At 35.6% G+C, this 25,019-nt stretch overlaps 1 protein-coding gene across 2 annotated transcripts in view; it reads right to left on the bottom strand.

The window, feature by feature from the left end:
* Positions 1-483: 483 nt before the first annotated feature.
* METAP2 (methionyl aminopeptidase 2) overlaps positions 484-25,019 on the bottom strand; it is a 30,871-nt gene continuing 6,335 nt past the window's right edge. For both annotated transcript variants that reach the window (XM_026499881.4, XM_026499880.4), the window contains exons 3-11: positions 21,876-21,941; positions 18,118-18,220; positions 8,086-8,247; positions 7,165-7,346; positions 6,266-6,360; positions 5,908-6,004; positions 2,841-2,944; positions 2,062-2,177; positions 484-1,178 (exon numbers count right to left, since the gene is read on the bottom strand). In XM_026499881.4, the coding sequence (XP_026355666.1) occupies positions 926-1,178; positions 2,062-2,177; positions 2,841-2,944; positions 5,908-6,004; positions 6,266-6,360; positions 7,165-7,346; positions 8,086-8,247; positions 18,118-18,220; positions 21,876-21,941 (1,178 nt within the window). In that variant the 3' untranslated portion in view covers positions 484-925. The remainder of the gene's footprint in view (positions 1,179-2,061; positions 2,178-2,840; positions 2,945-5,907; positions 6,005-6,265; positions 6,361-7,164; positions 7,347-8,085; positions 8,248-18,117; positions 18,221-21,875; positions 21,942-25,019) is intronic.

Consider the following 25,019-nt stretch of genomic DNA (forward strand, 5'->3'; position numbering starts at 1 on the left):
ATAATTCAATTAAACTTTTCTAACTAGAGCACGATTCAAGTACAGGAAGTTTCCGTTTTAGTTAGTTTTAAATGCCCTTTTGGTTTACTGAGTAAGCTGAATACATTTCCTGATAAGTACTACCACTGGACAAAGGATCTAAATGCTGAGATTTTATTAAATCAAGGTTTCAAGCTGGTACAATGTTCCCACTAGGTCATGTTTCAATTAACAGATCTTTCCAATGTCAGGAAAAAATGAAAGACAAAAGATTAATATGGTTCTAAAAAAAATAAAGGCAAACTACTCCTAAAGCTCTGTATTAATTTATGAAGATTCTCCTACTTTATGCATGTATAGCTCTTGTTTTAGCTGCTATGTCAAAAGAAAAGTTTCACTGTAGAGGTCTACAATCAAGATAAAAGGCTCTACATTTCCCTACATATTTAGCTATTTATGTTTAGCTAATTCCTGTGCAGAATTATAACCACAGACATTGAAATATAGCTCTCAGATCTGAAAATGTCTTTATTTTTTAGAAAATGGATTCCAGGAAGGTTAAAAAGCAATACCAGAGGGCATAGGTGCAGAATTGTATGTAGTCATTCAAAGCATTCAATTAAGAATATGGCAATATAAATATCTGAAAAGCATCTCTTAGGTGTTCAAAACAAAAAATGTATATAAGTCATTCCTAACTAATTTGAGCTTTATAGCATTTCCTAGATGGGAAAAACAGTTAACACTTGAAAGTCCTGAAAGCTTTTTCCTTGGCTAATTACATTAGATGGTTTGCCTTTGATCAAACTCCTTCCTTTTTAAACATGGATTAAAGCATTACATAGGTCCACTGTTAAACAGACAACATGTTGCAAATTACTTCTGGTATAATGTATTCCAACAAAGCTTAGAAAATAAAAGATGTTGAGGCGGCTTTGGACTAAGTTTAATAGTCATCTCCTCTGCTGACAACTTCTTTACACGTTGGACGCAACAGTATGGTATGTTCAAACTGCGCTGTATATGATCCTTTAATGTCACATAATGGTGGATATGGATCTACAATGCCCAAATCACACAGATTCTTCAAAGCCATCAAGTATTTACTTTCTCCCAAGCGATCCAGCCATCTGCGGCAGAAGGCAAGGGTGCCAAAGTTTTCATTGATGACATTTAACAAATGTTTTGTTCTTGGAAGCCTAAGAGGAGAAAATCCAAAATTAACAGGTAGCTAAAAAGTTACCCACTCATTTTCCCCATTAAGGAAAACATACAGTAGACGTGGCTTTACTCAGTAATTCAAAAACCTTTTTGATGCCTTTTTTTTTTTTAAAGATTTTATTTATTTATTTGACAGAGATAGAGACAGCCAGCAAGAGAGGGAACACAAGCAGGGGGAGTGGGAGAGGAAGAAGCAGGCTCATAGCGGAGGAGCCTGATGTGGGGCTCGATCCCATAACGCCGGGATCACGCCCTGAGCCGAAGGCAGACGCTCAACCGCTGTGCCACCCAGGCGCCCCTTGATGCCTCTTTCAACCTTCAAAAGTCAGAATGTATAACAGCCCATACCTAATTATACATGGCAGCTGAATGGGAGACCAGCTGAAGGCTATCCTATATTTACGTGTCTATGCGCTTATGTGTGTTAAATTCCCAGTCAAGACTTGTCAACAGTACTATGGTGGGAATTTCTTTTGCGCATCAAGCTGAAAGACCTAAACATAAATGAGGTATAAATCCATCCTTAAACCATCTTCTCCGAAAAGTTTAAGGGGGAGAAAAAGGTAAAAATAGAAAGTTTACCAACAGGAAAATATTAAGAACAAAAACCTAGAAATGCCAGCAAAATAATTACCTCTCAAATGATTACTGGAAACTGGATCTTAAGAGAATACTTGCCTATATCATTTTTATCTCAGTTAAGATTTTTAACAAGACAATTTCTTTACTATAAAAATCCACAAAACTTACTGATAGGCTATAGAACTGTACATTTATGAATATACCACTGTGGATGTTTGTCAAATTTTTAAAAATGCTGCTATCTGGGCAAAGAAACTTATAAAAACAATGGTCTCTCACCTGATTGGCACATGTCCAACATCAAAGTTTTTCATATAGTGTGAACATTCCATATCATCATGAACAACGCCTTTTCCTGTGCTTCCAAAGGTTTCAATGGCATACACCTCTCCTTCCTAAAGAATATGTAAGAGGGGGAGAGAAGAAAAATCCAAAATTAATTAAAATTGCCATTTGTTAACTTCAGCCCGAGGTATTATTTACTTCATGTAAGAAACAACATGAAATAACGCCTCACAGTCATTATCCACCCTTCCCCACTTTATCTCCTTAGCATTTTTTGGTCTTTCTGTGTTGTCCTACTAGAATGTAGCCTTTATGGGGCATCTAGGTGGCTCAGTCAGTTAAGTGTCCATCTCTTGATCTCAGCTCAGATCTTGAGCTCGGGGTTGTGAGTTCAAGCCCCGTGTCGGGCTCCACACTGGGCATGGAGCTGACTTAAGAAAAAAAAAAAAAAGAATGTAGCCTTTACATGGGCAGGGAATTTTAGTTTGTTCACTACTGCATCCTCAGTGACTACTAAAGAGACTGGCACCTAAGAGATGCTTAACAAAAAGTGCTGAAAAAAACCAATCCTTTGGCATACCCAACTTCCACAGCTAACTGAGCCATGGTGTGACCAGACACGATCTGCACATTCACACAGACCAATTCCTATTGGAGTACAGATGGCAAGTTAATTCTGCTCAACATAATACATACTCAACTATCACCAACTTTAGTTTGGAAAAAAAAATCAAAATGCTTCATAAAAAATACTATACTAATGGCACACACACCTCCATTCTTGTTGCCTCTCCTCCTTTCACAATAGGTACTGTTTTCCCAGCATGTATTCTATATGGCCCAATTGAATGTCCATTTAGGTTACGGATTGGTTTCACTGGTAAACAGGAAAAGACAGTTATTCAAGGTCTTCAGGAGCACAAACAGATCTCTTGGCTTTCTGGCACAGAGTTCAAGCATTGACTTAAAAATAAAACATAGTTCTACTAAATAACCTCACGTTGACATAGTTACAAACTGGAAAACTAGTGGAATATGAAAAGATGTTTACTATAGTGTTACTGATTAAAACTACAAGGGAGGAAGGGGAGATGATGGGAAAAGAACAAACTATGTCATGAGGACACAAGGGGGGGTCATCTAAGGACGTATTGTTAATAAAAGTTATAAAATGCCATGTACATTGTGATCACAAACAAAAAATAAGGAAAATCTAAACAATTACAAGGTCCTGAGACCAATGACAGAATGAATTGTGGTATATTCACACAATGGAACACTACACAACAATAAAAACAAAAAGCTGGGAATACAGTGAACAACTGAAATAAAATCTAAATAAAAAAGAACAGAAGAAGGCAAAATTATATACATACTGTTTTATTATTATACATATCAAAATTAAGCACAATTATACTATTATTTAGGGATGCATAATTAGGTGATAAAGATATAAAGAAGAGCAAATGCAAATACTTTAGCACTCCAGACAGTGGTCTGCTAGAGGAAGTCTGCTGTAATTCAAAAGGGTATACAGAGGGGTGCCTGGGTGGCTCAGTCGTTGAGCGGCGGCCTTTAGCTCAGGTCATGATCCCAGGGTACTGGGATCGAGTCCCGCATCGGGCTCCATGCTCTGCTGGGAGGCTGCTTCTCCCTCTCCCACTCCCCCTGCTTGTGTTCCCTCTCTCGCTGTCTCTCTGTCAAATAAATAAAATCTTAAAAAAAAAAACAAAAACAAAAACAAACCCCAAAAGGGTATACAGAATTGAAGGGCTTTTGGAGTGCTGGAAATATTCTATTCCACAAGGGATAAAATTATACAGCTTTCACAAATGCTTAAATGAATTTTTATGTTGTGTGTATCTCTTCATACACAACATAATTCCACAATTAAAAGAGCTTTACAAAAATCTAGCTTTACAATGCTAGAATTCTCAGTAGAAGCTACCCTTCTTTCAGGGCAGAATTAGGCAGCAAAGTTTTTTTCAACTCTACAACAATGAAACAATGACAATTATACTAGGGGGTGGCACAGAAAAATAAAACTCTCAATCAGCTCTTCAAAAAAATTCTCCTTCTTATACAAATAATAAGCTAAATTTACTTTAAAATTCAGCAAGCATCACTATTTCTCCAAGACCTGGCAAACTTAGCCCACAGGCCAATCAAAAACACATTTACATAAAAAGATTTCTTAGCTATACCAACCCAACATACAATCAAGTTGCAGAGAAGAAGCAGGGCACAGGAGTATCCATTTGTGCATTACACAGGTTGTGAGAGCACCAGGCTAATTCTGGGACCAATAACTGTAAAGGTAACTTCCCAATTCTGCAATTTCCTGATCAAGGTAAATAAAATCACTCCCTTGATGGCTCAGTTCTGTTACGTGGTTTTTGGAAACTGCTGCTGGGAACACACCTTATCGTCCATTTTTTCATCTTCCCAATGTCATGATTTGCCTATACCCTTTCTGGTCAAACTAGTAAAAATTAATTATGCCACCCTCCATTAAGAATCTTGATCAACACAGTAACTGGTATCAAAAAAGAGGTGCTGAAACATTGGCTTAATAGAAAGAGTAAGAAGGCAGATACTGACTCCAGTATTTCAGGTTGGCATTGTTATGTGGTGACTAAACATTAAGTCTGTCACTTAATACACTTTGAAAGGCACACCACAAGCCAACCAAAGTTGCAGAAGTAGGAAAAAATAGAAGGGAAAGATGATCTGAGAGGGACTTGAACAAGAATTGTTTGTTGTGGCACCAATCCCAAATCTGAGGGCAGGAAATGACGAATTTGTTGAATATTAATAAATTCGAGGCACTGTCATAAAATTTACATTTCTTAAAAGAAAAAAAAAAAGAAAACATGATATCATTAATCCTACTATAGTCAAAGAAACTTGGGTTCTGTTTACAGAATTTATCTACGTTCAAAGATAGACCTGTCTGACCCTATAGTATGTTTTCTTCATTATCTCTAATACCTCCCCAACCAAGTGTGAGCAACCTCAAGAGTATTTTGATTTGTACTGGTGTTCACAGGATCTGAGAGAGAGCAACAAGGACCGACACCATCAGATCACAGAAGAAGAACCCCTTTTGTAGTTGGTAGAAACATAATACCGTATCACTATCAGCAAGGTTATGCAAAGAATGCTAAAGGATGTGAATTTAATGAAGGCAAGGAAGCAAGAATGTTTTTGCAGAGAGGAATATAAAGAAGAGATAGGATTTGGTTAAAGGAAATGTAGGAAATATTCTGTGAGAAAGTTATTAGAATAGCAGTTACAGAAAGCAGCAGAGATTAGGAAGGGGGATAGTGGTCAGACCCTGAGAGCTGGAGGAAGGCTGGAATGATGAGAAAGCACAGGTGACTCTAGGACTATGTACCTAAGGCAGTAGCTAGGAAAGACTAAGAGCAAGGGGAATAAAGATTAAAGGAAAGACACACAAGAAATTAACTGGACTCTAAATTCTGAATTCAACTCAAAAAAAGCAGTAGGGGCGGTCATCAATGGAAAGTCTTTGGCTTGTCTCTGAGCCTCAATCTGACTAGTCACAGAAAACCAAGTCTGCATTTTGGCCAATCTGGGATAAATCCCTGGGTGTCCCATCAGCTACCACAGTAGCCTGGCAATAGTTCCCATCCAGTGACCAGTTTTCCTAATATGAGGAGGTCATTCACTGTCCCCCTCCACCTTTTTTCCATCTTTATATTCCCAGGAGATAAAGAAAAAGCAGTTGACCCAAAAGCACTCAACACTACTTTGCAAAATTAATTCTGCAAGAGGTCACATGCATTTCAAAATAAGAGACATTTTTAAAAAATATACCTTGATATGTCTTCCCATCTATTTCAACCTCATAGGATTCCATAACTTCTTGGATGGCCTCACCAACATCACACAGACGGACATCAATTCCAGCACACTAAAAACAAAATGATGTATACTCTGTTACTCAAAATGCAGAATTTTATAGCAATTTATTAGTATTTTAAAATAAAGGACAATTAAATAAACTGCTTTGCACATTATAACTTCCTCTATAAAAGTCTTTGGTACATTGTAGTAGAATTACCCACTTAAAACCCTAAGGGCAGTAGACTGGTCTTCCATAATCCAAAGACCTTAAACAGGCTATAAAATGTTCAAAATATGTTGAATGAAATTGTGCTTCTAGTTCACATACCTTTATTCCAGTGTTAGTGGCATCTTTTACAGCTTTTAATAATGTATCATATTTGGGATTAAAAGTAACAGTAAAAGCACAGTCAATAATCCTACCTGAAAGAGAAAATTCTTCTTTAAGTTTACTTATCAGCTAGTCAATTTGTCTACTTCATAGCATCTACTCTATTAACCTTGCTAGTTAAAAGGAAAATAAAATGATGGGTTCAAATGAAGGTAACAGTCCAAGTACTCAGACAGCATTCACAATCAAAGTGGCAAAAAGTATAAATAGGTTACATAAAGGTTTCAGAATAAATTGGTACTTCAAGATAGTACCAATTCAGTACTAACCCAGGTAGATAAGCAAAATGACAAACAGAAACAAATCAAAGAGAAAAACCTGGGGAACTAAAGAATTAGCAATGTGGTCAGAGGAAATGTATAGGTCCATAGACACTAATCATCAGTCCAGCTTTGCCAATTTAGCAAAACCTCAGGTGAGTACTTAATCTGAGCTTTATTTCCTAAAGCGAGATAAAAAGGTACTAACCTAAGGAGGTTTGGGAGAGAATTTAGAAAAGCCAGCAAGTATATAAAGGTTGATAAAAAAGGATCTAAGTAAATGTTTGTTGTTGTTATATGGATAAATGTCTGAAACAACATGAAAATTGTGTGATTAAATTCTTCACACTTTGATACAAAGAATAATAAACCTCAACTACCCAACAGTTTGCATTATACTCCATTTATCAGGATGCTTAAAAGTAAATCTCAAAATCTGCCTCAACACAGCTCTACTGAAAAGTGAGGCATAAAGAAGAAAAGTGGGGAGTTCAAGTACCTGTAGCCCAATCCAACAGAGAGAAGACTAGTTTTTTTTTGGGGGGGGGGGTGGGTTGCTTATTTCTAAGAACTCACCACTTATATGTGTTCCAAAGTCTATCTTACAGATGTCATCATACTGTAATACTGTTGTGTCACCAGCATTTGGAGTATAATGGGCAGCACAGTTATTCAGAGAACATCCGGTAGGAAATGCCAGGCCTGCATTTAATCCATTCTCTTTAATTAGCTTTCGTGAACAGTCTTCCAACTTTTCACTATTAAAAAAAAATTGTTTACTTTTACATTTTTATCCTTATATACCTTACAGGTCATCAGGTCCAGAGCGTTTATACTAAAAATTCTTAAATTACATTCTGGGAGTGATCTGAGCACTTCCTGGATGTGAATAACTAACAGTTCTCTGATGCTATTAAAATAGTAGCTCATCTCTAAAAGATAAAAGAATTCAATTCCACTAGAAATCTGAAGAAACAGAACAACATGATCCACTTTTAACTTAGTTTTTTAGGAAATGAGATTCTTGACTTAGACTAATTTAAATGTTGATTACGTTTTATTTGCTCAATGTTGCACATTTTAAAAATTGAATTAAAGAACTGCTGCCTTTTACAGCTAATTACTTCTTAAAGGGAAAACTAGAGAAATAATTACTTTTATTGGTTTCTTCACTGCACTATAACTATGTTTTGTGACCAACAATTTTAATATGAATTGTTAGCAAATAACAGATTTTCAAACAGGACATAGGGATCATAGTAATGTGTGCATTTGCACATACAAGTGTACATGAGTACAAAATAAGGAGGATGAGGTACAAATGTCCTCTTACAATTTCCTCATCACATCCACAGTACAAGAACTCAGAGATATTTCTAGAAGCTTCACTTCAGGTTTTAGCAAAGTAGCAATGAAAGCCAAACATTACAATTGGAGTAAGCACTAAAAAAAAAATTTTCTTTTTATCATGTTCTTACAAAAACATATTCCTTTTACCAGATTTCTATCATTGTCATCCCAGGCTTGATCCAGCTCATAACATATTTTCTAACTTGTCGATGTGCTTCCGCAGCTTCTCGAAAATCATTCCAAATCTCTTCACTGGCTTGATCTAATGCCTTCTTTTCTTCACTCGTAGTTCTCCAAGCAGCTGTTCGCCTTTATAGTATGTACAGCATAGTATTAGTCATTTAAGAAACAACAGAGAAGCATAAAAGCTGAGAGAGATAAAAAATACACTAATATAAGAACTTTTAGATAAAAATGTTACACATTTAGTTTCTTTTATTAAATGTCAGTAAAGTTTCTGAAATACAAGTAGTCACACATTTGTAATCAAGCCAAATCAAGTTAAACCTTCCTTAAGACTGAAAAACAAAATCAAGTGAGATTTCATTCATAGAGAGACTAAAACTCTGCCACACACACACAAAAAACACAAAAAGAAAAAAATCAGAAGTCAGAAGAGAGTCCTAGAAACCCAGGAGTGGGAGAAAAAAAATCATCCTTCCACTCAAGGTTACAGTCTAAGAGACTTCAAAAGACCAAAAATTAGCATTTAACTTCATACACAGGGTAGTACTAATGCAAAAACTTGACCTGGAAATCTACATAACCTCCCTCAAACATGAAATATTATGTGTTTTTGTAGGATTTTTCTAATTGTATGTATGTATGTATGTGTATGTGTGTATGTATCTATACATCTATATATGAAGTGAACTTCCTTGAAGGATATGGCTCATATTTTAAAACTGCCAGGAGTAACAAACATTTTTTTATTCAGTATCTGGGAATAAAGAGATCCACTGACACCCTTTAAGCAGCATATTTCAAAAACAGTAACTGTTTTCAAATAAAAATCTTTTTAAAAAGTTGTTAACTTTCACACATTAAGCAATATTGAATATAGAGCTCACAAACTCAGTGATCACCGATGTATAAATTATACTCGGTTATGAAAGTGATGCCTTCAAGGAATTACTCTTATTTGTCTCTAAGTATGGCCTGCAGGCAAATCGAGCCTGGCACCTGTTTTGTAAATAAAATTTTACTGCAATACAGTTAAGTCCATTTGTTTACATACTGTCTATACCTACTTGCATGCTACAGAGGTAGAACTGAGGAACACCCAAGGCCTGAAATATTTACTGTATGGTTATTTTTTTTTAAAGATTTTATTTATTTATTGGACAGAGAGAGACACAGCGAGAGAGGGAACACCAGCAGGGGGAGTGGGTGAGGGAGAAGCAGGCTTCCTGATGAGCAGGGAGCCCGATGTGGGATCGATCCCGGGACGCTGGGATCACACCCTGAGCCAAAAGCAGACGCTTAACGACTTAGCCACCCAGGCGCCCACTATATGGCTCTTTAAAGAAAAAAGTTTATACAACTGCTCTACACTGTGCCCCTAAGTTAATGCCCCCAAATGCTGTGAGTTTTTCTGTATCACTGTCAAGTTCATTATGATACTACCTACTGGGGCACCTGAGTGGCTCAGTCGGTTAACCGTCTGCCTTCGGCTCAGGTCAGGATCCCAGGGTCCTGGGATCGAGCCCCACCTCGGGCTCCCTGCTCAATGCAGAGCCTGCTTCTTCCTCTTCCTCTGTCTCCTGCCTCGTGCTCTCACTCTCTATCTCAAATAAATAAATAAAGTCTTTTAAAAAAATTGATTACTTCCTACTGCAGCAGCTACCTGTGTGCCAACATCTAGCACCTCTAATTTGCCACAAAGACCCAAAGGGGCTGTCCTATGTCAACTGAGGGATACTTAAGCATCAGAGGCTTCTCTGGCTTATTTTGTTTGGAAATGTATTTTGGACCTGTATACTGATGTTATCAGAAAACTGAAATATTGCAGCACCATCTGTTAAGGTCAGTTTTAACTCCACAAATATTTAAATGTGTATGAACTACTTTTATCAGAATAGTGACGACTCAAGAGGCAACTCCTTCCTAATAACAGTATTCAAATGAACAACCTCAGACTAGAAGTTAACAGGATAAGATCCTTTAAAAAGAACATTCCCAACATGTGACTCAACCTTTTTCAGCTGCAATACACTTATACTTAGTTGCTCACTCCATGATGGGATAGACAAGCCACAATCTCCTGACCTCCAGATGTAACTCCAGTTCTTTCTCTCTCCTGAATCCAAAAATCCTTCCTGGGAACCAAGAACCCAAGTATTCTAAGAACAAACCATTTCCAGGTATAAGAGTACTGGCTAAAGTCTCAGATTAATTTTTAAACTAAACATATCACAATTCTTCGTCTCTTACATGGGCTATAACTCTGGCACATATTCTACAGCCATACCTATATGCACACCCCCGCCTCAAAAGCCAAACATTTTGTAAAAAGCAAAAATATCCTCAAACGTTTTCTCTAGAATGGTAAGATGACAGACTATGTCCACAAGGAACTGACGGATATTGTGTATGAAGGGCCATGAAAATGAAATTGGTCATTATCAATTTTCATTTCTTCTCAATTCTTCAAATCCACTTCTTATAGGTTAAAATGTTAATAATTAAATTCCAAATGCTATCTGACTACATTTTAGAATCAGAACATAGTACAATAAAGATCCCCAATACTGAAATCAACAAGCTTCACATGATCTTACACTTCTGAAGCTGCACAGCTGATTCTTAGAAGCAGTGAATTCTTCAAAAGGTTATGGAATGTTCTGCATTATTGGTGAAGAGTTACCAATCAGAAAATGGATTAAAGAAATTATTTTTCTAAGTCTTGAGTTCAAATTGAAAGTCATTAGAGTAATATTCAAGCATCTAAAATTATAATCCTAAGCTTGTACTATTAACAAAAAATATTATGAAGGAGCCTCTCCCCTTTCCTAAGTTTAATATTTTGATGTTCAGTCTATTTAGCAAAAATAGAGAAATTAGTAAGATGAAAAAAAATTCCGAGCTCATAATAATTATCCAAAAGGGCAATTAATTCATTCAACTGACAGAGGTGGGTTACAAATGCTTTTAAAATATATTATGTCTGTGCAACAAAACTATCAGAGTAATTGCTTGAAAGAGAATCTTTGGGGCGGCTGGGTGGCACAGCGGTTAAGCGCCTGCCTTCAGCTCAGGGCGTGATCCTGGCATTATGGGATCGAGCCCCATATCAGGCTCTTCCGCTATGAGCCTGCTTCTTCCTCTCCCACTCCCCCTGCTTGTGTTCCCTCTCTCGCTGGCTGTCTCTATCTCTGTCGAATAAATAAATAAAATCTTTTAAATAAAAAGAAAAAAAAAGAGAGAATCTTTACAGAAGTGTTTACAGAGTATGTAAATTCACACCTCTTTCATATATGAGTCTTTTCAGTATTTCATTTTTACTAGATTAAAAGAAGAAAATATAAGTAAAACCAAAAGGATACAAAGGAATCCAATTATTAATTTCAAACAGTCATAAACATTTCTGAACTCATTGCATAGATAACTTAAAAGCTAGTTATATTTGTATTTTTATTTTATTTATTTATTTTTTAAAACATTTTATTTATTTGACAGAGAGAGACAGCCAGCGAGAGAGGGAACACAAGCAGGGGGAGTGGGAGAGGAAGCAGCAGGCTCCCAGCAGAAGAGGGAGCCTGATGCGGGGCTAATCCCAGGACTCTGGGATCATGCCCTGAGCCGAAGGCAGATGCCTAATGATGAGCCACCCAGGCACCCCATATTTGTTTTGTTTTTTTTTAAAGATTTTATTTATTTATTTGACAGAGATAGAGACAGCCAGCGAGAGAGGGAACACAAACAGGGGGAGTGGGAGAGAAAGAAACAGGCTCATAATGGAGGAGCCTAATATGGGGCTCGATCCCATAATGCCGGGATCACGCCCTGAGCCGAAGGCAGACACTTAACCGCTGTACCACCCAGGCGCCCCCACCCATATTTGTATTTTTAAAGCACTATATGCCACATTTATTAAAAAACCATTGAAAAATGTATGTCTTTAAAAAAATAAAAATTAAAAAATAAAAATGCATATCTTTAACCCAGAAATAATTAAGAATGCACGCAGACATGACACCAATTCCTTCCTCTGAAAACTGGTACTTAAAAGGGAAAAATAAAGCATGTTTTTAAACTCTGCCTGCCTATAAGAAACTATAGTTAATTGATGAAGTTAATTGATACCCAGCTGATGAAGGAAAATTCTTCTTATAGGTCAGCTAGTAAATGTAGAAGGAACAAGAGAATTAGAAATTTACCATTTTGCAGTCCCCAATGAAATAACTGATAAAGCATGGGTAGATATTAAAATAATTAAGTAAAAAGTTGTTGAAGGAAAGGATATTCCAATGGTACTAAACTACCCCCACAGATTACTTGGAAACTGTGAAAAGAAAAAAGTACTTTTAAAAAAGAAACAGTGGGTTGTTACCACATTAAACAAGTGAACAAATACAGTAAAACTAGTAACAGAAAAACCTGACTTTACATCTGATGCAACAGACTATGATACAATATGAAGAACATAATATCACTTATGATATGTTCCTGCCAAAGTGCTTAATCTAAATCTAATCTAACCCTTTACAACTATTTCCAATTTACAGAAAATAAAGGAATAGAGATAAAAGTTTAATGATACCACAAGGAAATAATAAGAGAAATCCCAGAATATGAGACTTTCTAAACTACCTGGTCTCCAAAGAGTCAGTGCAATAGAGAAGAAGGTGGGGATTCTAACTATAAGCACTCTATGAACCTTGACTAGATCGTGGTTTAGAGGGCAAAAATAGCTAAAGAGATGTTTCAGGGATAATAAGGAAAAAAATCCTAAACATGAACGAGGTATTTACATGATACTGGAAAATTACTGTTAAGTTATATAAATGTGATAATTCAGAGAACATCTAATTCTTGGGAGATGCCTGAAGTTTGTTTGTTTTCTTAAGTAGGCTCCATGCCAAGCATGGAGCCAACTCAGGGCTCAAACTCACGACTCTGAGATCCATTCCCAACAGATTCAGCTCTCAGAGGGGAGTCTGCTTCTTTCCTTCTCCTTCTCCCTATGTCCCCACCCACTCCCTCTGAAATGATTAAATAAATAAATCCTAAAAACAAACAAACAAACAACAACAAAACAAAACCTGAGCTGGGATCAAGAATCGGACACCTAACAACTGAGCTACCCAGGTGCCCCAGATGCTTGAAGATTTTAGAAGTGAGGGCTCAAAAGAGACTTGGGGCACCCGGCTGGCTCAGTTGGTAGAACATGCAACTGTTGATCTTGGGGTCATGAGTTCAAGCCCCATGTTGGGCTTGGAGATTTAACTTAAAAAAAAAAAAAAAAAGACATTTTTAAATGGTCTAGCAAAAAAATAAAAATAAAAAACACATACATAGAGACATATAAAAATACTGATTTCTTCACTAACATGAAAACAAATTTAAAAATGGGTTATAAAGCTGTTTGTAGTACAGTTCTATCTTGAAAAACATTCCCAGGTATTTATAATACACACCTTTATACAGAGGCTATAGAGGAAGAAACAGCATGTCAATCAATAGTGGTTTTAAAATTCACAGGCAGAATTTAGAAGATTTTTATTTTTTTCTTTTTGCTTATCTGTATTTCCTACTTCTTCATTAATGGATATGTATTGTTTATAGAACAACTGTCCCAAACAACTGCCTACTAAAGTTAGAAATAGGTATCAAGAATTTCAAAATAATTCTTCATTCTACTTCTAGAGATCCAGAATAAGAGAAAAATCAGATCTGATTAATAAACTAAGCTATTCACCAAGGAATTTTTTCTAATGGTAAAAACCTGAAAATTCAAAACTAGGGAAATATTCAAAAATAGGGAAATCACTAATAAAATCATGCTAAGTACAAAAGAGAATAACATTATAATCATTCAAAATTGGTTTAAAAAATTTTAATGATACAGGAAATGCACACAGAATGTCAATTTTTTTAAAAAGGAAAATTACTAATTACAAGAGGAAAAGATAGTAATGACACACTAGAGAAACTGGACACTACCTTATCCTAGTGATAAAATCACGTGCCTTCAGATGTAACAACATTGAATTATCTACTTGTCTAGTATTCCATCCAAAAATACACAAACTACTGGGGCACCTGGTGGCTCAGTCCGTTAAGCTTCTGACTGGCTCAGGTCGTGATCTAGGCAGGCTGGCCCTGTGCTGAGTGGGGAGTCTGCTTCTTCCTTTCACTCTCTGTTTGCCCCTGCTCAAGCTTTCTCTCAAATAAATAAAATCTTTCAAAAAAATACACAAACTACTCTCAAATAATTCAGAAAAAGTAATATGTATACAGATTCACCAATATATTATTTTCTACATTTACCTTCTTTCTATCTTGCAAGGAGAAAATGTTATCTTACTGGTATATTATACAGTATATGTATAATGGTCATATTCCATTGGGGGAAAGAACGATAGACGAGGCTAATGTTAAAGACGACCTGAATGAAAGGTATGCAGGAGTTCTTTGTACTATGCTCTTAATATGGAATTATTTCAAAATAAAAAGTTAAATAAAATATTGTACTCAACCTGGGTGGTAGTTACACAGGTGAGTTCTTTGTGATAATTCATGCAATTTTTAGTAAGTTTATTAAAAAAAAAATGATGGGGAAAAAAGAGAGATAGAGGCAAACCAAGAAACAGACTCTTAACTGTAGAGAACAAACTGATGGTTACCAGAGGGGAGGAGGTGTGGGGGATGGGTGAAACAGGTGATGGGGATTAAGGAGTGCACTTGCACTATGTTGTACACCTGAAACTGTAAAACTGGAATTAAATGAAAACTTAAAGAAAAAAATGAAGGCAGATACAAAACTGTATTTAATACTTTACCACGTCTGTAAGAATACTGATTCTGATCTATTTGCAAATAATCAAAACTGATTATATGAATGTCAAAAAAATACCAAACCTCACTAAAGCTCAAACATAATCACAATATTTTTTTTTATTTTTCCACAGATACAACACTGCTTTCAATATTTAAGTATTACTCCAAAAAATATTATAAGATAAAATTAATATCTTCCTCTATTGTTTCAAAAACAAGAGTTATTCTACCTCCATAATGTTTAATTTGCAATAGAAAATGATAGTGAGGAGTGAAAGGTAGTTTTTAAGTTTTATAAAATCTCAATTTTTCTTCTATTAAACATTACTTCAAGTTTTCTACCACATTCACATGGTTAAAAAAATATTAACAAGTGCGCCTGGGTGGCGTAGTCGTTAAGCGTCTGCCTTCGGCTCAGGGCGTGATCCCAGCGTTCTGGGATCAAGCCCCACATCAGGCTTCTCCACTGGGAGCCTGCTTCTTCCTCTCCCACTCCCCCTGCTTGTGTTCCCTCTCTCACTGGCTGTCTCTCTCTGTCAAATAAATAAATAAAATCTTAAAAAAAAAATTAACAATCTATAAATAAGTATAGAAAACCAATGGCTTTCTTCCACTTTAGCAACAAACATATAGAAATGGAAACAGGTATAAAAACATCTTGTTCACATCAGTAACAAAACCATAAAACACAAGAATAAATTTAACAAAAAAGCAACAGGATCTACCTGAAGATAAAACAGAATAAATGGGAAAACACACTACGACAATGGGCAAGACAATGTGATACAACTGTCAATTTTCTGAAACAAATACATAAATGCAATTCTGATCAGCTTTCTAAAGAGAGCATTTTTCTGTGGGTATGTGTGTTAAGACTATATGACTGAGAATAGCTAAATATAAAAAAGAACTGTGTTTGGTGTGTATGGCAGAGAAAGACTTGCCTTATCAAATTATCGATATATATTATAAAGTTGCTGATAATCAGATCCAAACAGTACTAGCATAGGAATACAAAAATAGATCAGGAGAATAATAGAAATTTATTGATTATGAAAATATAGTTCCATTATATGAGAATACAGTATATGGCAAAGGTGGTCATTCAATTCAGTAACATTAATTATTTAATAAATAATTCTAGCACAACTGGCTATCCATTTGAAAAGAAAATAAAATTAGCACCCCCAACCCTACACAAAAAAATTCCAGACTAACTAAAGATGTAATAAAATACAGAGTAAGAGTTTGAAAAAAAATCTGAGACACTGCTAGGAACCCATAAATATAAAATGTAAACATATACTGCATATAAAATTTAAAAACTTTTAGAAGAGCAAAAGAACAAAGTCAATAATCAAAAAATGCTCAAAATCATTAGCAGTCTGGGAATCATAAACTGAAGTATTAATATATTCTTTGATTCAGCAATTCCACTCCTGGAAAATTATCCTGTAATAAAACTGCCATAACATAAGGAGATAATACACAAACACACACACACACATATATATACATATATATGTATATTCTTAGAAATGTTTATTACAGAATGGTTTGTAATATGGCAAAAAACAGAGACAAAATGAAGGCTCATCAATTAGAAAATGGTGGAATAAAGTGTAGCATATTCACACTATGGAATATTATGAAGCCATTCAAAAGAATAACTGCTATTCTGACTAACTTGGAGGGCCTTCCAAGAGATAGTCCTGAAGGAGAAAAGGTGAGGAAAGTGTACCTATGATTCCATCTTGGAAAACAAGACCAAAAGGGTCCCTTCACATAAACAGACACAGACATACATATGTATGAGTATATAAAAATATGAAAGGCTACCTGCTAGGTGGTTACATAGGTCTGGAAGGAAGAGAAGGAAGAGGGAACAAGCAAAAAAATAATAAATAATATAATAATAATAAAAAGATTGTATTTAAAGATAAATTTGATTATTTTATATGTGCTCTGAAAATTTAAGTTAATTAATGTGAAATTACATGTCTGTGACATTTCAAAAATAGAAGCTTTAAGACAGGGATAGTGATTGATGAACTCAAATTCAAAGAAAAGATGCTCATGACATAAAATTTCAGAACTTTGTACTTATTCCCTAAAAGTACTGGGAATGAAGGAAGGGGATTAAAATACAACATCATGTTCTTTACAAAAGTTTAAAGAAAAACAATGATGTCTTTACAAGTCACTGAAATGAGGCTACAGTAGAAGCTTTCTTAACCAACTATTGCAACCACTGGATTAACTGATGCTCTTGATTCCCTCTGTAAAATATACTAACCAATGCCCATTTTATGCTGAATATCAGGGGCTGACGGTCTGTTACTCTCATTAGTGCTTTACACATATTATTCCTCACAACCCTATGAAGTGCTCATTTTATAGATGAAGAAATGAGAGCAAAGACATGATAAATTACTTGCCCAGGTCACAAAGCTAATTAAGTGTTAGAGCTGGGATTCAAGTGAATTCCAGCTTCCTTTCTGCCATGATGAGTGTCTGCTGACGAGCTGAAATGTATCCTTTCAGAACACTTCCAACAATCAGGTGATTTGTCTGTAAACCAGTGTAGATCATCTGCACTTGTTTCTATAATCATATAATTTAGTTATATTGTACATAAAAAGAATTCTTCCAATGAAACTAAATTGACTACTCAGAAAAGTCTCAATAAAGGCAAGTCATCAAAAAATACTTCTGTCAAATTAAGTGTAGCTAAGAACTGCAAATGGTTTCAGGAAAAAAATGTAAACATCCAGGTATCAGCCCTAGGATTAGTTAGCTTTTATTCTTCACGGAAGCTCAAAATGGATTACATTTATAGACAATGCATTATGGATACACCTTATGGGAAGAAAAAAGTGGACTACAATACAAATCCATGTCCAAATATTGAGACTGATGAAAAACAAATGTTTAAGTTAACTTCTATCAATAAAGATATTTATGTTTTGTGATCCCCACTTTAACATACTTTTTGATTAACTGCACTATTACTGGTCCCAATCATTTTGGATAAGAGGGCTTCTACTATATTTTCTATAACAAATTCACAAGCTTTTATTAAGGTAATGGAGCAAAGTTCTGAAAAAAATCGAATCTGCTTTATTGCTAAGCTACAACTTTCAAAAGTCAAACTGGAAGTTATTTTATGATTCTTACCCATCTTGTGTGGGTGGGTACTCGCATTCTTGTCCTTTGGGAAATACACCGTTAGGATACAGGTCACATATTGGAACTGAGGGAGGGTCTGTTTGAACTTTTGCTGTGAGATACAAATAAAGCATTAACGTCTGAAGTTAAAAATAAAATTAAGCAATTATCATTACAGTTTTTCTCAGTTCCTAATGGTTGTTGTATGTCCTAATTTTAAGGAACCTCCTTGCTATGACAGCCTTATAGTTAAAAACAGAAAATATTTCACCATGCTGGCCACCTCCTCTCTCTTGGGAATAGAAATATTAATCTCCTTAGAATTCCATTATATATGTAAACAGTATATGCCTTGGCAGAAAGCACATTTCTAATATTTTTGTCTTCATTTACTATACTGGAAATGGAACAGCATACAGAGGCTGATTTTCACAAGCAAAAATCAAAGAAGCAACAAGAAAGTATGAATGAATCCCCATAGCAATGAGGTAAAAATATAAAGCTATTACGTATTAATAAAATAAGTAAAAAACTTATTTCAAGGGTATAATAGGCATAAAAGTTAAGAGTATACATACCCAATGCTAAAAGAATTCAGGTAGCCATATACAAAGTTCCAGATACTTAAAAAAAAAAAAGTTATAGTCCTTAGCATACATCTTAAGGACATTATTTCCCAAACTATATTCTAAAAGACACCAGTGTTCCAAGATGATTTTTAAAAGTATCTGGAAATTTGTCTTCTAAAAATTTTTTTAAATACATAAGAACTAGTTATAGAGTTCTTATTATATGAAGAACTGCCTTTTAGTAATGAATGCTGTTTCCAAAAAATGCCAGGAAGTGGTGTATTAATTTATGCAGTGATAGAGGACATTCGATGCATATCTGCAGCATTTCAACTAGTGAGGTGAAATATGTGGTTTCCTTTTGATTACAACTGGTTTTATGGATTTTGTGTGTCTTAAATTTTAACACCTATGTGCTCTCTTTGTTCTGCAATGGAGAAAGAAAAGAACCATATAAATAAAAGTATAACCATTTATTGAGCCGAATCATTTATCTATGGAACCATGTTTTGGTTCCTTCTTTTAATTCAAACACTCAGTATCTCATGAGCACCAAATGTTTTTCTGTCTTTACATAATGTTTAAAAGTGTTCTATGGGCAAATAAACTTGGGAAACACTGTTCTCTCCCTAAGAGGGAATATTAAGAATTCAAAATCAAAAAAGATCTTAGAGGTCATCTAATTTTGCTTTACACTTAAATCTAGGAATCCCACAATGCCCCTGACAGATAGCAGTGAGCTCCTAACAATGCAGTCGCTTAAGTGAAAATCCATTCATTTTGAAAGTATTGTAACTATGAGAAAGCCCCTCCTATACTAACCTCTCTCCTGTTACTTTCATCTGTTACTTCTAGCTTTATTCTTCACAGTTGAAAAAATTTTACTTTTCATTTCTACCGATTCCTTCCTGTCTATGATGAGAAACCACTTTTTAAGGGATATGGTTCTTAACACTTTCATCCCTACTTGCCCACCTTGAACTTGTCAATGTTCCTTACAAGCTGGTATTAGAATTAATTTATATTAATAGTCCAAATAAGGTATAATTAGTATAAGACTACACTACTGATTCTAAAAATCCTAACAGCTATTAAATAGTTAAGACTCCCTGTTTTTTGGCTCACATTATACTAGCACTCAAAATCCTTAGATCCGCTCACCCTGTACTAACTTCATAAATGTCTAGTAAATTTCAGCTTGTTAATACAAGCCTATTTCTCAGTTTTCCTGATCTTTTGAAATCTTGAGTTTTATCAAGCGAAGTATTATCGCATAGCCCTCAGCTTTATCTCATCTACAATTCTGATAAAGATGCCTTTTATACTGTCCATAAATTAAGACAAAATAAAAGACTCAAAAAGATCATCAGAGAAAAAAACTTGTACTCAAAATATGAAGAAGTGAAATCTAGCCTTAACCACTTATTAACTGTGACTTGGACAAATGACTAGATGTTCCAAGCCTCAGTTTCCTCATCTACAAAATGAAGAACCAGATGAAATCTTGAATAACCTTTGAAAATTATAATGTACTATGTCCAAGTTATTATCTACAACTATGCATAATTATAACAATCTGTACGCAGTTATTAACTATCATTTATAATTCTCTCACTTTATAGATGAGGAAAATGAGGGCAGTGAACAGTCCATAATTACATTATTTGGTTTATTCCAGAAGTGATTTATGATAGCCTACAAGGATATCTAAAATACACAAATAAGAGACAGTAAATTAGAGAACAAAAATCAAAACATGGAAAGAACATAAAATAGAACCTGAAATACTGTCAATACAAAACCACAGATTTGGCTCTAAGCCCTCTAGTAGCCAATACTAAAAAAAAAAAAAAAAAAAAAAAAAAAAGGCTAGGTTATTTGCATGGGTCATGTTTATGAGATAAGCACATTAAGTACTCAGGAAAAACACAATTATTCTTGATACCAAGACCAGACAAAAGACTGTCTCTTGAGAGTACTCATAAAGAAATATAATGAACAGTAAGTTCAACAACATCCTCAGAGGAAGCATGATAAGAGGTGATGGCATCATACTAAAACATCTGTCAGTGAAGAATTTTACCAAGGCCAAATATAAAGTAGCCCCTTAACATTCCTCCCTGCTTATCTACCTTCATCAGGGAGTAATTTAAGAGTATTGGGAGAAATAGTTCTCTCTCAAGCCATTCTCAGGTAATACCATGTCTCACGAGCACACTTTTAACAATTTTTCAATGGAAGGAACATGCCATCACAACCCCTGGAAGATTCCTAGAACACAGGTAACCTGTGCACATTAAATACAGACTATGCTAGGGACTGAACTGACATCCTATGACTAGAAGGATCTAAAAGTAGATGCCTGAATAGAAAGAAGGCTATCCCATCCTTAACTGGAGACACTTCAAGAAAATTGCTGGTAGAGCCAAAGCTTTCTTAAGAAATATTTAAGTATTTCTCTTAACATAGAGATAAAAATAAGTCAAACCCCCAATATTCCGATTCATAAAATTTTAGCCTGAAAGAATTAAAGGAAGGTATAACCAGATACTCAGTGGTCCCTAATAGCCCAAAGGGCACCCAAGATTGGAACTTGCTCTGATTCTCAACCCAACCTTCCCCAATAGTATACAATCTCCCTCTGGTCTCCCTAATAGAATTTCAGGTCCCTGAAGAGGTCTGGTTTGCCATTTATAGAAACAAAACACAGCAGGATCATATTTTAAGTAAATACAAAACAGTACAATGTTACTAATAAAATTTAACCATATGCACAAATTTTAAATAATGGTACTTCTCATTTAATATTTATCAAGACTCTCATAATTTCAAAGCTGGCAGGTGATTTGCAAACTATGTTTATCCTATTACACACAGTGGTACCCCTTTACTCACGCCTGACAGAATTGTTATTTGTATTATTCAAGTTTTAAATTATAAATTCATTCCTAAATTGTAGTAAAATGCAACCAACTTATTATTAACATCCCTTAGCTCAATAGTAGGTAAAGAAAATACAAAATACCAACAGATTGTTAAATGAAAAAACTTGTGAGTTTCACTAAATTCTACCTCTAGTAAGCCTAAATTTATTCCCTTGATACAATGGGATCTTAAGCAACTTCAAACCTACTCTTCAAACCTGCTGGTTAATAAACACTTTTTATTTGTCAGGTAAGATCAACTTAAAACACTAACGTCCTCTCTTCTTCTTCTTCTTTTTCTTCTTCTTTCCAGTTGCTCCATCTCCATCCCCATCACCATCTAGGAAAAGACCATTTCAAGCACATATTTATTTAATCCTCATAAGCAGAGTAACAAAGCAAACACAGACAAGCACACACACACAAAGAGTCTTAAATAGGATATACTAAAACTGACCCAATATTCTTAGAAAAGAATTTTGAATATGGCTAATGTATCAGAATTTGATTTGTGTAATCAAAAGTACTAAGGAAACTTTACTTTGACTTACTCTAATAAAAAAATTGTTGAATAAGATATTCTTTAGAATAAAAGTATTAACACTCTTTTTCAAAAGCTAGGAAAAAGAACTAGTATTAGTTTAATACCAATAATAACGACTGTGTGACTTTACCTAAAATAATACTAGTTTCCTTACATATGCTTTATGGTTTAACACTTTTATTTCACGACCTCAGTGATCCTCAAAGCAACTTTATGAGGTAAAACAAGGAATGTTCAAGGGACATGCCCAAGAAAATCCCAACTAGTAAATGGAAGAACCAGACCAAGAATATGTCATCTGATTACTAATCCAGGGAGGAGTATTTGGGGTGTCGTATTTTAAAATATCCTTTCCTGCATAGTTATTATTAGAGAAAAAGAGTTCTCCTCCTGGATCAAATTATATGCAAAAATCAGAGGGCAGGTATACTTTTCCTAGGTTCACAGTTCTCAGATTCGCAAAAGAACCTGATGGCCAAAGGGCGCCTGGGTGGCTCAGTTGTTAAGCGTCTGCCTTCGGCTCAGGGCGTGATCCCGGCGTTATGGGATGGAGCCCCACATTAGGCTCCTCCGCTGGGAGCCTGCTTCTTCCTCTCCCACTCCCCCTGCTTGTGTTCCCTCTCTTGCTGGCTGTCTCTCTGTCAAATAAATAAGTAAAATCTTAAAAAAAAAAAAAAAAAAAAAAAGAACATGATGGCCAAAAATGGGGATATAGAACAATTTCAAAAGGTAGTTTGCAAGGGGCACCTGGGTGACTTAGTCGGTTAAGTGTCCAACTCTTGATCTCAGCTGAGGTCTTGATCTCAGAGTCATGAGTTCAAACCAAAGTTGGCAAAACAGTACCCAAAATAACCAGTATGTGTATGTCAGGTTTTTTTGTTTTTTTAAGATTCTATTTGTTTATTTGAGCGAGAGACAGAGCACCAGTGGGGGGAGAGGCAGAGGGTGAAGGACAAGAAGACTCCCTGCTGAGCGTGGAGCCAGATGCGGGAATCGATCCCAGGACTCCGAGACCATGACCTGAGCTGAGGTCAGATGCTTAACTGACTGAGCCAGCCAGGCGCCCCTGCCTGTCAGTTTTTGTAACAATCTTTTATGAAGTCCATGCCATACTCCTGAACTTGGAGAAAAGATAAAGAATGCTATTACGGCCAAGATTAAATAGTGACTTAAAACATTTTAAATAAAGGTATCAAAAATAGACTGAAGTGTCTGAATTTTTAAAAACACTGCTCAATAAATTTCAACAATCATGAAATACATCAACCTACCCACAAATCACACTGCTATGAAACAGGAATGAATATGAAGCTGTGGCAGACAATCAGAAGTTGACAGTTTAAGAGTATGTTTACCATATTGTCTTCTTTAAAATGTTTCACATAGTGGCAGTAACTCATGGCTAGCATCAGTAATTTTAGATTATGAAATTCATACCCATAAAACAATGTCAAATGACTGCTTACATATTCTGCTCAAAGAACTCCTCCCTTTTTACTCCCAGATTGATAAGAAGGAGCCATAAATGACATTTTCGCACCCCTATATTCTAATTATCACACAAAACTGCAACTCTTTTTTTCTTTTTGCAAAATGATTAGGGGCTTACAATAACCCCTATTTGTCTGTGAGCTCCTTAAAGATTACATACCATTTCCTAAATTAAGACACAGGGCTAAGCATGTGATAAATATTCACTCTATTCAACAAATGAATGTTCTTTTAGTTTATTTTATCCTGCTTTTTTTCACCTAAATGAGAAACAGGAAATAGCAGTTTAGCAAAGAGGGAAGTAACATGATATAGGGCTTTAATGGACTGAGTGATAGGAAACTGCCAATATTTGACAAATTTCTTTATTATTATTATTAATTTATTTTTTGAGAGAGTTCTTAAGGGCCAAGTAATAGGGACAGAATAGCAAACAAGATAGTCTTTACCCTGGAAGAATATTCAATGCCTAGCATACTGCTACATACACTAGACTCAACCTAAAACAAATGTTTCAAGATGTATAACCAGTTTTAGGGGCACCTGGGTGCTCAGTCGGTTAAGCGTCTGCCTTCAGCTCAGGTCATGATCTCAGGGTCCTGGGAATGAGCCCCACATCAGGCTCCCTGCTCAGCAGGGAGTCTGCTTCTCCCACTCCCTCTGCCCACCCCCCCCCACCGCCTTGTGCAGATGAGCGCAACTGCTCTCTCTCTCAAATAAACAAAATCTTTAAAAAAAATGTATAACGAGGTTGTTTTTTTTTTTTTTTAAGATTTTATTTATCTATTTGAGAGAGAGAGAGAGAGAGAGAGAGAAAACACAAGTGCGGGTGCGGCAGGCAGAGGGAGAAGCAGGTTCTCCACTGAGCAGGGAGCCCAAAGAGGGGCTCAATCCCAGGACCCTAGGATTTTGACCTGAGCTGAGGCAATCGCTTAACGGACTGAGCCACCCAGGCGCCCCCACCAGTTTTAAATGCACACTAAAAATCCTACCAACTGTATGACCGTGGGCAAATTATTTAGCCTCTCTCTACCATGGTCTCTTCTTTAAAATGAGATAAGATGAAGTTCTTCCTTTGATATTCAATCATCCTTCTGAGGCTAGTTACTTTATCCAATGTTCAAGGTCTGTATTCAGTATAGGACAATAGCCACTGTTTATTGAACTCCTGTGCCAGGATAATAGTAGAGCCTGGATCCAAATACTGAACTATATATGCTTATACTCCCATACATTATACCATGCCACAATTTATGTTTTTATAAGCCTTTCTTTCACAGCATCCCAGGATATTCTTAACAGGCAGAGGCTGTTCATATTTATTTTTGGATGCCCAAGTCAATGAATATTTGTTGAATGAAAACTGGACATCTATATACAAGA

This window comes from Ursus arctos, unplaced genomic scaffold (genome assembly GCF_023065955.2).
Source record: "Ursus arctos isolate Adak ecotype North America unplaced genomic scaffold, UrsArc2.0 scaffold_21, whole genome shotgun sequence".
Taxonomy (NCBI): Eukaryota; Metazoa; Chordata; class Mammalia; order Carnivora; family Ursidae; genus Ursus; species Ursus arctos.